This window comes from Notothenia rossii, assembly GCF_949606895.1.
Source record: "Notothenia rossii genome assembly, chromosome: 9".
Classification (NCBI taxonomy): domain Eukaryota; kingdom Metazoa; phylum Chordata; class Actinopteri; order Perciformes; family Nototheniidae; genus Notothenia; species Notothenia rossii.
The window spans coordinates 25,031,721-25,044,107 of record NC_136907.1 but is presented as its reverse complement, the minus strand read 5'-3'; the positions used below and the strand labels follow the sequence as shown (position 1 = coordinate 25,044,107).

The 12,387-nt window shown below is 42.1% G+C and overlaps 1 protein-coding gene across 1 annotated transcript; it reads left to right on the top strand.

Moving 5' to 3' along the window:
* Positions 1-2,644: 2,644 nt before the first annotated feature.
* On the top strand, positions 2,645-11,517 carry LOC307017797 (protocadherin-10-like; the record flags this gene model as incomplete). The annotated part of the gene is made up of 4 exons (XM_079647571.1): positions 2,645-5,170; positions 9,902-9,969; positions 10,176-10,288; positions 10,597-11,517. 4 exons carry the CDS (start codon positions 2,645-2,647, stop codon positions 10,869-10,871), a joined length of 2,982 nt encoding a protein of 993 aa, XP_079503697.1. The 3' UTR covers positions 10,872-11,517.
* Positions 11,518-12,387: the final 870 nt, after the last annotated feature.

Here is a 12,387-nt window from a genome sequence, read left to right as displayed (position 1 = left end):
CACAACTGTAACGGGGACACTATAAAGTGATGCACACAGCTGGGACTGAGTGCTTGTTGACGTTCAGGGATTATAAAGTTGGCCAACTGTCACTGTTTCATAATTGTAAGTATGTTGTCAGTATATTTCAAATGAGTAGGTTACCTATGTTATTTATCTAGCGTATCGCAGGTGTGCAATGCTGTATCATATGATCACATTTTTTAAATACCCCAATAAAACGCACATTTAAGGTAGGTTGCCATGAAATTGACAGTTGGCCAACTTGATATCAGGTCCCGGCTGTGTGCATCCCCTTTTAGTGTCCCTGTTTCCATTGTTTTTCGAGCTTCTTTCGTGTGTTTTTGCCCATTTGTGTTTTTATATGTGAACTGTTTTTTAAACTGCAGCACTTTCCTCCTAATGAAATTGTTTTGAGCCATTGTAACACATTTGCCCCTGTTGGCCAGCGTACATTTCTGTTCTTGAAATGTATGCAAACTGGCACATATTTATACATTCAAAAAACTAGTAGTAGGAAAAAAGAATTGCCTTGATGTAAGGGAATGGGGTTTTTAGGAATAGGCCTAAATTGCTACCTTGTTTACCTGGGGTGTCTCCCCTTTATCTAGCACACATACAAGCCATTTTTATATGGCAGCACAAAAGAGAGTAGATGCTAGAATCTCTCATTAACGCAGCAGTCAATCATGTGAGAAGTCATCGCTGTCAGTTTGCTGTTGGCTCTCCATACCAGGTGGTGCAGAGCATCTGCAGTGTTTCACGAGAGGTTAAATAAAACACAAAAATAATTAGGAGCACTCAGAACATGTCAGACGGCAGACATGCTACCATTAGAGCGGAAACATAACTAAAACCGCTTAAGTGTTAAAAGCTGCAGAATATAGGCTAACCTACTCTAATCCTTCAGTTTTAAAAGTGGAAAGTAGTTAAAGACAAAGGGATTGATATTCTACTTTTGCCCTTGAGTGAGAGGATGAGGGAGGGAGAGAGACACAGAGGGGGGGGTTGTAAATGTGTGTATGTGTGCAAGAGAGGGAGAGGGGGACGAGTGACAGAGAGATAATCTCTTTTGTATGTTTGATCCCTAAATGTAGTGGTTGTGTCCCCTTATCCCAGCTACTTAGTTTCTGCAGTGCGTAAGTGATGCCATGCACTTAGGGCCGTGAAAAGCAGGTCAGTATGACCACTGAGAGAAAACCACATGTGCATCACATGGATAGCCTTGGGATTATTCCTCACAAAATGTCTTAATTCCTCTGTTCACTAATGATCCAGGGAAAATGCCCTCTAATCTCCATTCCATTAATTAAAAAGAGCATGAGCCCGTGGAAAACCTCACCATCTGCTGCGGCTTCATTCCAGTAGACAGATTGTGTTTTCAGCTTTTAACCAGGGGAAACTGGGTTTCTTTTTTTCAGAGCAAACGGTTGGAGCACGCATTGAGGTGGATGGTAAACAGATACTCCATTTGAGTATTTATGTGCTGAAATATGATGAAAAATCTGTTTTAAACATGAGCAATCCTTGCCAGGGCAGTGATGATGTCTGGGAGTTTGAGCTGCCTCCTGAGGACAATTTCACAATTTGAACGCTTCATACCCGTGCTATACATAGAGTCAGTAACAGCCCTCTTAATACTTATAGTCTTTTATTAGTACATTTAAAGTTACTGCTTCAATAATAAAATATGCACTTCTCTTTTTTATAGGAAATGCTGCAATGCAGTCCCTGTGTTTTTCTAAAGGATTGCTATCATTCTCTTTTTCATTTAGCAGGACCTTTAAAGCTGCTTTAAGCTGCTGCATCCTCTCTGTTACACTGATTTGATTACGATTCCACTGATATTACCATTTCCTCTAATAACATAGACAAATATTAAAGGATATTCACACCTTCCACAGAAACAGATGCTAAAAAGTTTATTGAAAGGTTTCTAAAAAAGTCCTTTAATTAAAAAACTCTACGCGGATAGTTTATGACATGTTCCCTATCCTGTGCTGTAACAATAATACCTCAATTAGTGAAACATTTCAAATAAACTGATTCATTTAATTAAGTTGAATTAAAAGTGTCATTTTTGTATATCAATTTAGTGAGTTAAATTGAATAAGATTCTTTATATCCGAATATGAGTTGATTGAAAGGTTTCCAAAAAAATCTTTTTATCCCATAGCATTATTATTGTTCTTTATCCTGTGCTAATGATACCTCAATTAGTGAAACATTTCAAATAAACCGATTACTTTAAATAACTTTAATTATAAGTCTGACTTTTGTTCATCAATTGAGAGAGTTAGCTGAACCCAAGTTGAGAAATGATGAAACACTCCTGTAAGAAATGGAATCAAGTGCGTTTGACCCGCGGTAGGCAGGAAAGATTATCCCAGCAGATGTCAGTTCCCTTCTATTGGAACAGTAGGGCCAATAATAAACACGCGCACACACAGAGACACACGAAACGCGCACTAATCTGGGAGAGATAGGCTAGCCCTTGCACGCCCCCCTTTCTCTCCTCTCTTTTCTCTCAGGCAGACAGTCGCTGTTCCACCAATGTCAAGTTTTTACCAGACTCTATTTTGCACAATTCTGCCTGAATCATCCTGTAAGCAGTTCTTAGTGTGAGGTGCATTGTTTCATCCAGATGGACACACAAGGGGCAAAGAAAAGACTGTTTTGGAGATGGCATACAGTTTGCCTATTTACGTTGTGCACTTGTTTCTTGGATGCAGTCCGGGGACAGATTCGCTACTCCATCCCTGAGGAACTGGAGCATGGAGCTTTTGTTGGCAACATCGCAGAGGACCTGGGCTTGGATTTGGACAGGCTCTCTGCGCGCAGATTCCGGATAGTCTCCGGTTCCAAGAAGCAATATGTGGAGGTGAATTTAGAAAATGGAGTTTTATTCGTCAATGAGAGAATTGACCGCGAGGAACTATGCGAGCAGAGTTTGTCCTGTTCTTTCCACTTGCAGGTGGTCATTGAAAACCCCCTGGAGCTGTACAGGGTGGAGATGGAGATTTTGGATGTGAACGACAACTCCCCTAGTTTCCCATGGACCGAGTTTAATCTGGATATCTCAGAGTCTGCTACGCCAGGATCCCGTTTCCCACTTGAGAGCGCACAGGACTTAGACGTGGGATCCAACTCCCTGCGCACATATTTGCTGAGTGTCAACGAGCATTTCCTTTTGGATATACAGACGCGCAGTGATGGCAGCAAATTTGCGGAGCTCGTCCTGCAGAGCCCGCTGGACAGAGAGCAGCAAAGTGCGCATCAGATGGTCCTGACGGCGGTGGATGGAGGCGCGCCGGAGAGATCTGGCACTGCGCAAATTGATATCACCGTTTTGGATGCAAACGATAACGCGCCTGTGTTTGACCAGTCCTTTTACAGAGTGAGGCTGGCGGAAAACGCACCTAAAGGCACCGTAGTCATAAAACTCAACGCGTCAGATTTAGATGAGGGTCCCAACGCTGACATCACCTACTCGTTCAGTGGCCATGCGCCCATCAAGGTGCGCCAGCTCTTCAGCGTGGACTCGCGCACGGGGGAAATCAAAGTGAAAGGAGTGATAGACTATGAAAAGGCCAGGATGCATGAAATATATGTTCAGGCTAAAGATAAAGGCCCCTCCGCTGTGGCAGTGCACTGTAAAGTGCTGGTGAACGTTTTGGATAAAAATGACAACCTCCCGGAAGTGATCTTGACATCAGTGTCCACACCTGTGCAGGAGGACGCCCCCCCGGGGACTGTGATAGCTGTCATCAGCGTGATGGATAAAGACTCAGGTGAAAACGGGAATGTGGACTGTGAGATCCCACATCACGTGCCATTCCAGCTCCACTCCTCCTTTAAGAACTACTACACATTAGTAACTTCTGATTTTCTGAACAGAGAGGCGATGGCTGAGTATAACATCACACTAACAGCACGAGACATGGGCTCCCCTCCTTTATTCACCAGGAAAACTATCCTTGTCCAAGTGTGTGATGTGAATGATAACGCGCCTCTCTTCAAACAGCCGTCCTACACTGTGTATCTGACTGAGAATAACGCGCCGGGTGCATCCATATGCTCGGTGACTGCACTGGATCCAGATTCTGGACAAAATGCTTACCTCTCCTTCTCTATCCTGGAGGGAGACATACGGGGAATGCCCGTGTCCACCTACGTGTCCATCAACTCGGACAACGGGAACATTTACGCACTGCGATCCTTTGACCATGAACAACTTAAACAATTCCAGATCACAATTCAAGCTCAGGACGCAGGGTTCCCGCCTCTGAGCAACAACGTGACAGTGAACATCTTTATACTGGACCAAAACGACAATGCACCTGTGATTGTGTCACCGGTTTTGCAAAACAGCTCCGCGCCAACAGCAGCAGTGCCCAAGTCAGCTGACGCAGGTTACCTTGTCTCCAAAATCAGCGCCGTGGACGCAGACGAGGGTCAAAACTCGCGTCTCTTTTACCAGATGCTCCAAGCAACAGACCCGAGCTTGTTCAGCGTGGCTCTGTACACAGGCGAGATCAGGACAATTCGCCAGTTGATGGAGAAAGACCCCTCGAGCCACAGATTGGTCATTCTCGTGAAGGACAATGGTCAGCCGCCCCTCTCGGCCACTGTTTCCATCATCCTGTCAGTGGTTGACAGCCTGCCAGATTCGCAGCCCGATTTGGGTGACCTGTCACTAAGCCCGCATCACAGCCCTAACTTCAGCCTGTACTTAATCGTGTCTCTGGGCGCAATCTCCTTCACATTTCTGGTGGCTATCATCGTCCTGGTTTCAGTGCGCAGGCTGAAGGACAGAGCGTCCAGCATGGAGTCAAGCTTCCCCTCCATCAGCTGCTGCTGCTGCTGCTCCAACTCAGAATCCTCCACCACGGAAGATGTGTTCAAAAAGTCCAATCTGAATGTTCGGATGCCCGCAGGAGCGCCCGGGTGCGCAGAGGCAAACGGCAACGGTGCTCTCCCTCATGTCTACTGCTATAAAATGTGTCTGACTCCGGAGTCGTCCAAAAGTGACTTCATGTTCCTGAAGCCCTGTAGCCCGGTGATGTCAGTTCAGCAGAATAACTCCAAGAGCACAGATTACCTCACCTCCGGCTGGAGCGCAGTGGACCGTAATGAGCTGGCCAACAACAGAGCAGCGTCCCCAAACGAGGTAATAAACTGACATGCCGACGCGTAAAAACCCAAATAACAGAGGAGTTGTTTCTCCTTCACTTTAATAAGTATGCTTTTCCCAAGACTTTATCCACTTACTCATCCTGTTGTCTCACATGAATTATAAATGACAGAAAGGTTGAGTCAGGGGAAAATGTCAACATGCATTTGCCACTAGGGACGCTCTAAGTCAATCTGTTTTTAATTAAAATATATTTAAAAAATGGTTTTGTAAAAGGGGTGTTAAACTTTTAAACGCTATTTAATCTGTGAATATAAAATGTATTAATTCAATTATATTAAAAATTTCTTCAACCACAGTTTGTTAACATTCTGCATGTGATCCATTGGACAAAGTATAGTTCAACCAACACATGTTGAGACCATACACTATGCCAGTGGTTCCCAACCTTTTCCAACTCAGGGCCCACTTTTAAGTCTTAAATTTTTTCGAGGCCCACCTTCCCATAAATACAGAGGCCATATAATGCGTTCTCAAAGCACTTTTTTTTATTAAAATTTGAACATAAATGGAGCACTGAATACAAGAGAAACATGTTGGAAGCTCTACAGTCGCTAACACAGCAGTGAGGAGCTGTACACACACACACACACACACACAAACTTTCTCTCTCTTTCGCTTTCTCTCTCTCACACACACACACTTTCTCTCTCTCTCACTCACTCACTCTCTCACACACACACACATTTATTAAAGCAGCTGTCCATCAACACCACACAGATATCAGAAATGACAAGCAATGGGCTGTCTGTAACCGGCTAATTATCAAATGATTAATAAATTACTATATCCATCAACAATGGAGAAATGCATTCTCATATATAACAATTTGACATCCAAATTATTAAAATTTGAACCTAAATGGAGCACTGAATACAGGAGAAACATGTTGGAAGCCCACACACACACACTTTCTCTCTCTCTCTCTCACACACACTTTCTCTCTCTTTCGCTTTTTCACACACACACACACACACACACACACACACACACACACACACACACACACACACACACACACACACACACACACACACACACACACACACACACACACACACACACACACACACACACACACACACACACACACACACACACACACACACACACACACACACACACACACACACACACACACACACACACACACACACACACACACACACACACACACACACACACACTTATTAAAGGAGCTGTCCATCAACACCACACAGATATCAGAAATGACAAGCAATGGGCTGTCTGTAACCGGCTAATTATCAAATGATTAATAAATAACTATATCCATCAACAATGGAGAAATGCATTCTCATATATAACAATTTGACATCCAAAATCAAATCAAAACAAAATCCAAATATCAAAAGTAAGCCCATTAAATCGATAGGCCTACAAATAAACACAAATCCGTTGTAAAGATGATGTAAATTCTGCTTGGGCTCATTAATGAAAAATTACACTTTGTATTTTAACATTAAATCATCTGCCTACAAACAAACAAACCAGTGCACAGATAAAGTTCAAAACTATGCATGTAATGTTAAGCCTCGACAGCAGAAAAATATTTACATACAAGTAAAAGCAATACTTGCAACGAAATAAAATTAAAGCTTCTATAAAGCTGCAGTGGATCAGTCCAACAACAGGCCCACAATATGTTGACTCACCTAATGAGACGGCTGGTGTTGCATGGCGGCAACCAGATGTTTGATGTCTGGCACAATGGATGAAAGTTTCAGTCGAAGATCTGGCTCAACATTCAGTTGGTTTCTGTAATTAGTTTTTAATCCCACGAGTGCAGAAAATCCAGTCTCACAGAGGTACGTCGTTTGGAAAGGCATCAGGAATCTCACAGCTCTGTTAGCCAGATCAGGGTACTCAGAAGCAACATGAAGCCAGAAGTTTGTCAGGTGCTTCTGTGAGAAGATCAGCTTCAGCGCGGTGTCACAAGAGAGATCCAGGAGACTGTCTTGCTCTTTTGCACTCAAAGCAGCGAGAGCCTCATCACTGTGGCTGGCGAATGGGTTTTCTATCCAGTTGTACTGCACATCTGGGATGGGGAAGTATGCGCGCAGCTGGGTCCTCAAACCTTGCAGGTGCTCTCTGACAGCGTTGCTCACGGTGATGGGAAGTGGACTCTGTTCCGTTGTCAGAAAATCAGCCATATTTTCAAACGAGTCATAGTTTGACTGCTCGACACGCTTAGCCCACAGCGCCAGCTTTCTTATGGTTGCTTCAACTTTATTCTGGACATTGAATATGTTCACTGTTATCCCTTGAAGACCGAGGTTGAGTCCATTTAAGTGGCTGAAAATATCAGCCAGGTAACCCAACTTAGCCAACCACTCAAAATCCCTGAAGCGGTGTGCGAGTTCAAACGTTGTGTCGAGAAAAAACACATGCACTTCATCACGCAACTCAAACAGTCGCGTCAGGACTTTGCCTCGGGAGAGCCACCGCACTTCAGTGTGTAACAGTAGCTGGTGATGATCACTGCCCATCTCTCCACATAACACCGCAAATAAACGTGTTTGCAGTGGACGGCTCTTGATGAAGTTGAAAGCTTTGACCGCCTCATCTAAAACCGTCTTCAGATCCGGGGGCATTTTCTTTGTAGCAAGTGCTTCACGGTGTATGCTGCAGTGGACAGATGTTGCCCGCGGAGCCACCGCTTTCACACGTCGGACAACCCCGCTGTGCTGTCCCAGCATTGCACGGGCTCCGTCACTGCTCAATCCAACACATTTGGACCAGTCAATCCCATTGGAAACAATAAAAGTGTTCACAGTGTGAAAAATGGCCTCAGCAGTTGAACGGGTAGGCAGAGGTTTACAAAATAAAAACTCCTCTTTTATCTCGCCACCATTTTCGTATCGCACATAAGCAAGCAGGTTTGCCAGACTTGCGACGTCGGTTGACTCATCCAGTTGGAGCACGTAAAAGCGGCTCTCTTTTACGCTTTGGATCAGCTGCTCCAACACATTATCTGCCATTTCATCAATCCTTCGTTTGACCGTATTATCCGACAATGAAACGAGGTTGATAGGCTGCACTGCCTTCTCTCCCAACATCACCTGAACGATCTGTTTTGCAGCGGGAAGAATTAAATCCTCGCCGATGGTGTGTGGTTTTCCAGCTTTGGCAATGAGTTGGGAGACCCGAAAAGACGCTTCCACAGCATTTGTGTTCTCACAGCCCATATGCTCAATTACCTTCTTTTTGCTCTGATACTCCCTGAGCTTGTTCTGAAAAAAATCCCGCGGCTTGGTCGCATATTTACCATGTTTTGTCTCGAGGTGACGGCGCAGTTTACATGGCTTCAAGGCTTCGTTTGACAAAGTCTCAAAGCACACGACACACAGCGGTAACGGCTCAGCTTCTGTGCCTGTCCAAAAAAATCCCAGCGCTAAGTACTCAGCACTGTACTTTCTTCGAACTCTTCTTTTTTGTTTGACGGCCAGGAGATCACCGGTCGATTCACTGACAGCCTCTGGTCTCTCTTTCCTTTTAATACTCCCTGTTGCTAGCCAGCTATCCATTTTAATACTCTGCTCTACTCTAACTTAATTACAGTTTACACAATCAGCATCAATCAAGTGCAGAGCTGTCCCGCAGCAAAGTAGTCCGGCCGATTACAACAAATGTTCCTATCTCTCTGCTCGTCACATATCTAATATTTTAAGGAAAAATGCAATGATGAAAAGAATAATTACATTTTTTATATCATTTTAAATATTATTCTGTATATTTTTATCTGATTTCCCCCCCACAAAAATCATACTATTTTGGAAAAGATTTGGCGGCCCACTTGCAATACCTTCGCGGCCCACCAGGGGGCCGCGGCCCACAGGTTGGGAACCACTGCACTATGCAATATGGGAAGGTTCCAACAGTGTCAATGTCTGTGTTGCAAACTAAAAAGGTGTTGCATGGGTAATGTAATTCTACATTTGTATCCCAAATATGACTGCTGCTGTGTTTTTGCTCACCTCAGTGTAACCAACCACTAATATGTATCCTCACATTAAGCAGATTAGTAACCAAATGATGTAGCTATTTTTAGGAGATGTGGCCGATGTAGTGCGATAGTCCAATTTGCTTAATGGTCTTATACAAGAGGAAAATCAAGTTTTTCGAGTTATTTCACAAAAACCTGAATTGAGAATTTCCTTCTATGGACTAAATGCATTTGCACCCAAAGACTTTATTTATAATGGAATGGAAAATGCCACAACATTTGTAGTGATTGGTCTACTTTAAAACCTGGTTTGGACATACATTATATCCACAATAACACATTGAGATCACTTTAAAAAAAAAAAACGCTTTTTTTCAAAAGTCAAAGTCAGGAGTTTTAAAACATTGGAAAAAACGCCAGTACTCTTTTCATCTAAAGACGCCAATGTTCTTTTCCATAAAATATAATGATTTATAAAGAAAAACTGCATACCAGATTGATTATTAAAAAGCCAGATTTTGGCTTGTGAACCCAGACAATAATTTCAGTCATGGGAATACTACATTCCATTTGCGGGCACAAATATGATAACTTATTACAATTAAATACCTCTGATCGTTTTATCTTATCTATCTGACACTTTTACCTTTCCAATATATACATGACTGTATCTGGACAATAACGCAGTGCTCTTGTTCTTCTTGAGCTGATCACTAATTGTTATTTGTGTTCCAACTCTCCAGCTTAAGTATGCGAGTATTACCAACGACTGGACCTTGACCAAGAACCAGCGCAACTTGGCATACAAGAGGTGAATGCATTAGTCGAGCCAGTACACACACATGCACACACACATACACACACACACACACACACACACACACACACACACACACACACACACACACACACACACACACACACACACACACACACACACACACACACACACACACACACACACACACGCACATGCACATGCACACGCCTACTTATACTTTCTTATTTTCTCCCAAGGTATAGTTCAGCAAATATGGAGGGCACTCTTACCCGTCAACAAAAATACGATGCCCATGGGTTTTCCTGTTCTGTGGCTCCACAGTATTGGACCTGGGGAAGCCATATGAATGGTAGGTGCAGTTTTGGCTCATTGTCATTCACATGAAAAGGGGGGGGGGGGGGGTGCTTCTCCCTGTGTCAGTTCCTGAGGATTTAGTCTAAAATATAAAATGGTAAACTGAATAGATAATACCAGGGGGGATTTAAATGCATCAACACGAGGATTACTTTTAAGAAGATTCCTTCTTTTTTGCCAAAAAGACTGAAATTAAGAAGATGCCTTTTTTAAAACCACCTTATTTAAATTGAGTATGTAAATGGAGCTCTTTGCAGAAATAATCTCCCGATACAAACTGAAATTTATGCGCATGTTTTACAGACTGCAAGATATCTCTCCAGGAGGGGACACTCCCTCACTACTCATGGACTCCGAAGTACACTCAGCCGAGTTCTGAAGCGGCAGACTACCAGCACAACGTGTACATACCCGGCTCCACGTCCGACTACAGCACTCTGAAGCTGGCTCCCAGAGGAGAGCTGGATGTCTACAACACCTTCTCTACCTTTGGGAAGAAAAAGAGATTCATCTCAAACTATGAACAATCTTTTGACATTGATGATAGTCTCATCGTGAGTAATGACATCTTCAAATGAACTCTACTGTATTGTACAGTATGCACTTATGTGTATATATATAAATGTATGCCATTTATTAGTTCCATTTCTAATTATAAATCTCTTCTCCAGTTGAACAGTTTCTCTGGAGGCCTGACAGACATGTGTCTCCTTTTTCAAGTGGAATTTAATACCACATGTATATTTTTATTTTTGTAAATACTATAATAAAGTATAAATGAAGTATATCTCTAGTCATGTTGGGAAGAAGGGATGACTTTATAAAGTCTAATCAAAAAAGCTTACAGTAAATTCAAAAAGGGTATGTATCAATAGCTTTTATTTAGACAACAACATACCTTTGTGTCTTGAAGGTACACACGCCATGTTTTAAAAGTGTATAGCCTTTTAAAGTAAACGTTTCTACTTAAAGCTATCACATTTAAGATGTGGAATTTAATCATAACTTTGCCAGTTTTCTTTTTCTTTTCATATATTTTGGTTGTAGGATGAAGCAGTGCCACAGTTACAACTGTATAGGTTCAACGTCTTGCATCCAATCATGCTGCATTACGTTAGTGACGGGTCATTTGTTCACAAGTCTATTGAGTGTGAATGCAGCCCAGGCACAAGCACTGCAAACAGATGGCAAAGGCAATGCGCAGTTATAAATAATTATAAGCACTCATTAATATTAAAAGGCATTGAACCAATAACCATTACCCAATATAAAGCATTGTAAAATTACTTAAAATGTGAAGTAGCAGTATCGATACTTTCATTTGTTGGTCACTCACTGCCATTTTAGATGTAATTTATGTGTATATATATATATATATATATATATATATATGTATGTGTATATATATTTTAGTAAAGCAAACAATTATCACTTATAGTGACTTCTAACCAGTTTGTAATGTATTATAATTATCTGCCTTTACATTGGGAAATACAACATTTAAAACACTGCATATCCATCCACTTTTATGCAACTTTTCATCACATTATAATGCATTATAACGGTGTAAAAAATGAATTACAACTATCAGAATTATGATAGAAAACATAATAATTACATAAAAATGACACTTGACCATAAGTGTCTTAAGTGACCATAAAACCTCAACTTAAAATGTGTTTGAAAGGGTTATTAATATTTATGAGTGCTTATAACCAAAGGTTCTACATGTCTGAGCAGATTATAACATGTATAAGTATATTGCATTAGACATGAGCGCCATAGAAAGGGTTAAAAGCGATACAGTAGAGAAGAGATCCAATGGCAAATGCATCTGATTTCAGAATAATGACATTGCTTGGATAAGTTGAAACATGTTATGTGCCCATTAACCATGTTTCATTGAAGGGTTTCTTTACAAGGAATTGCACCGCAACTGTGACTTTACTCTGTTGGCCTGTACTGAAGACCCCTACGTTGACACCTCATCAGCACAAAGAATGGCAAGAACAAGGGTGTTGTGTAACACACACCAAATGTCTGATGACACACAATTGCTTTTCAGTCACTGTTATAGGCATTCAGATTTGTATT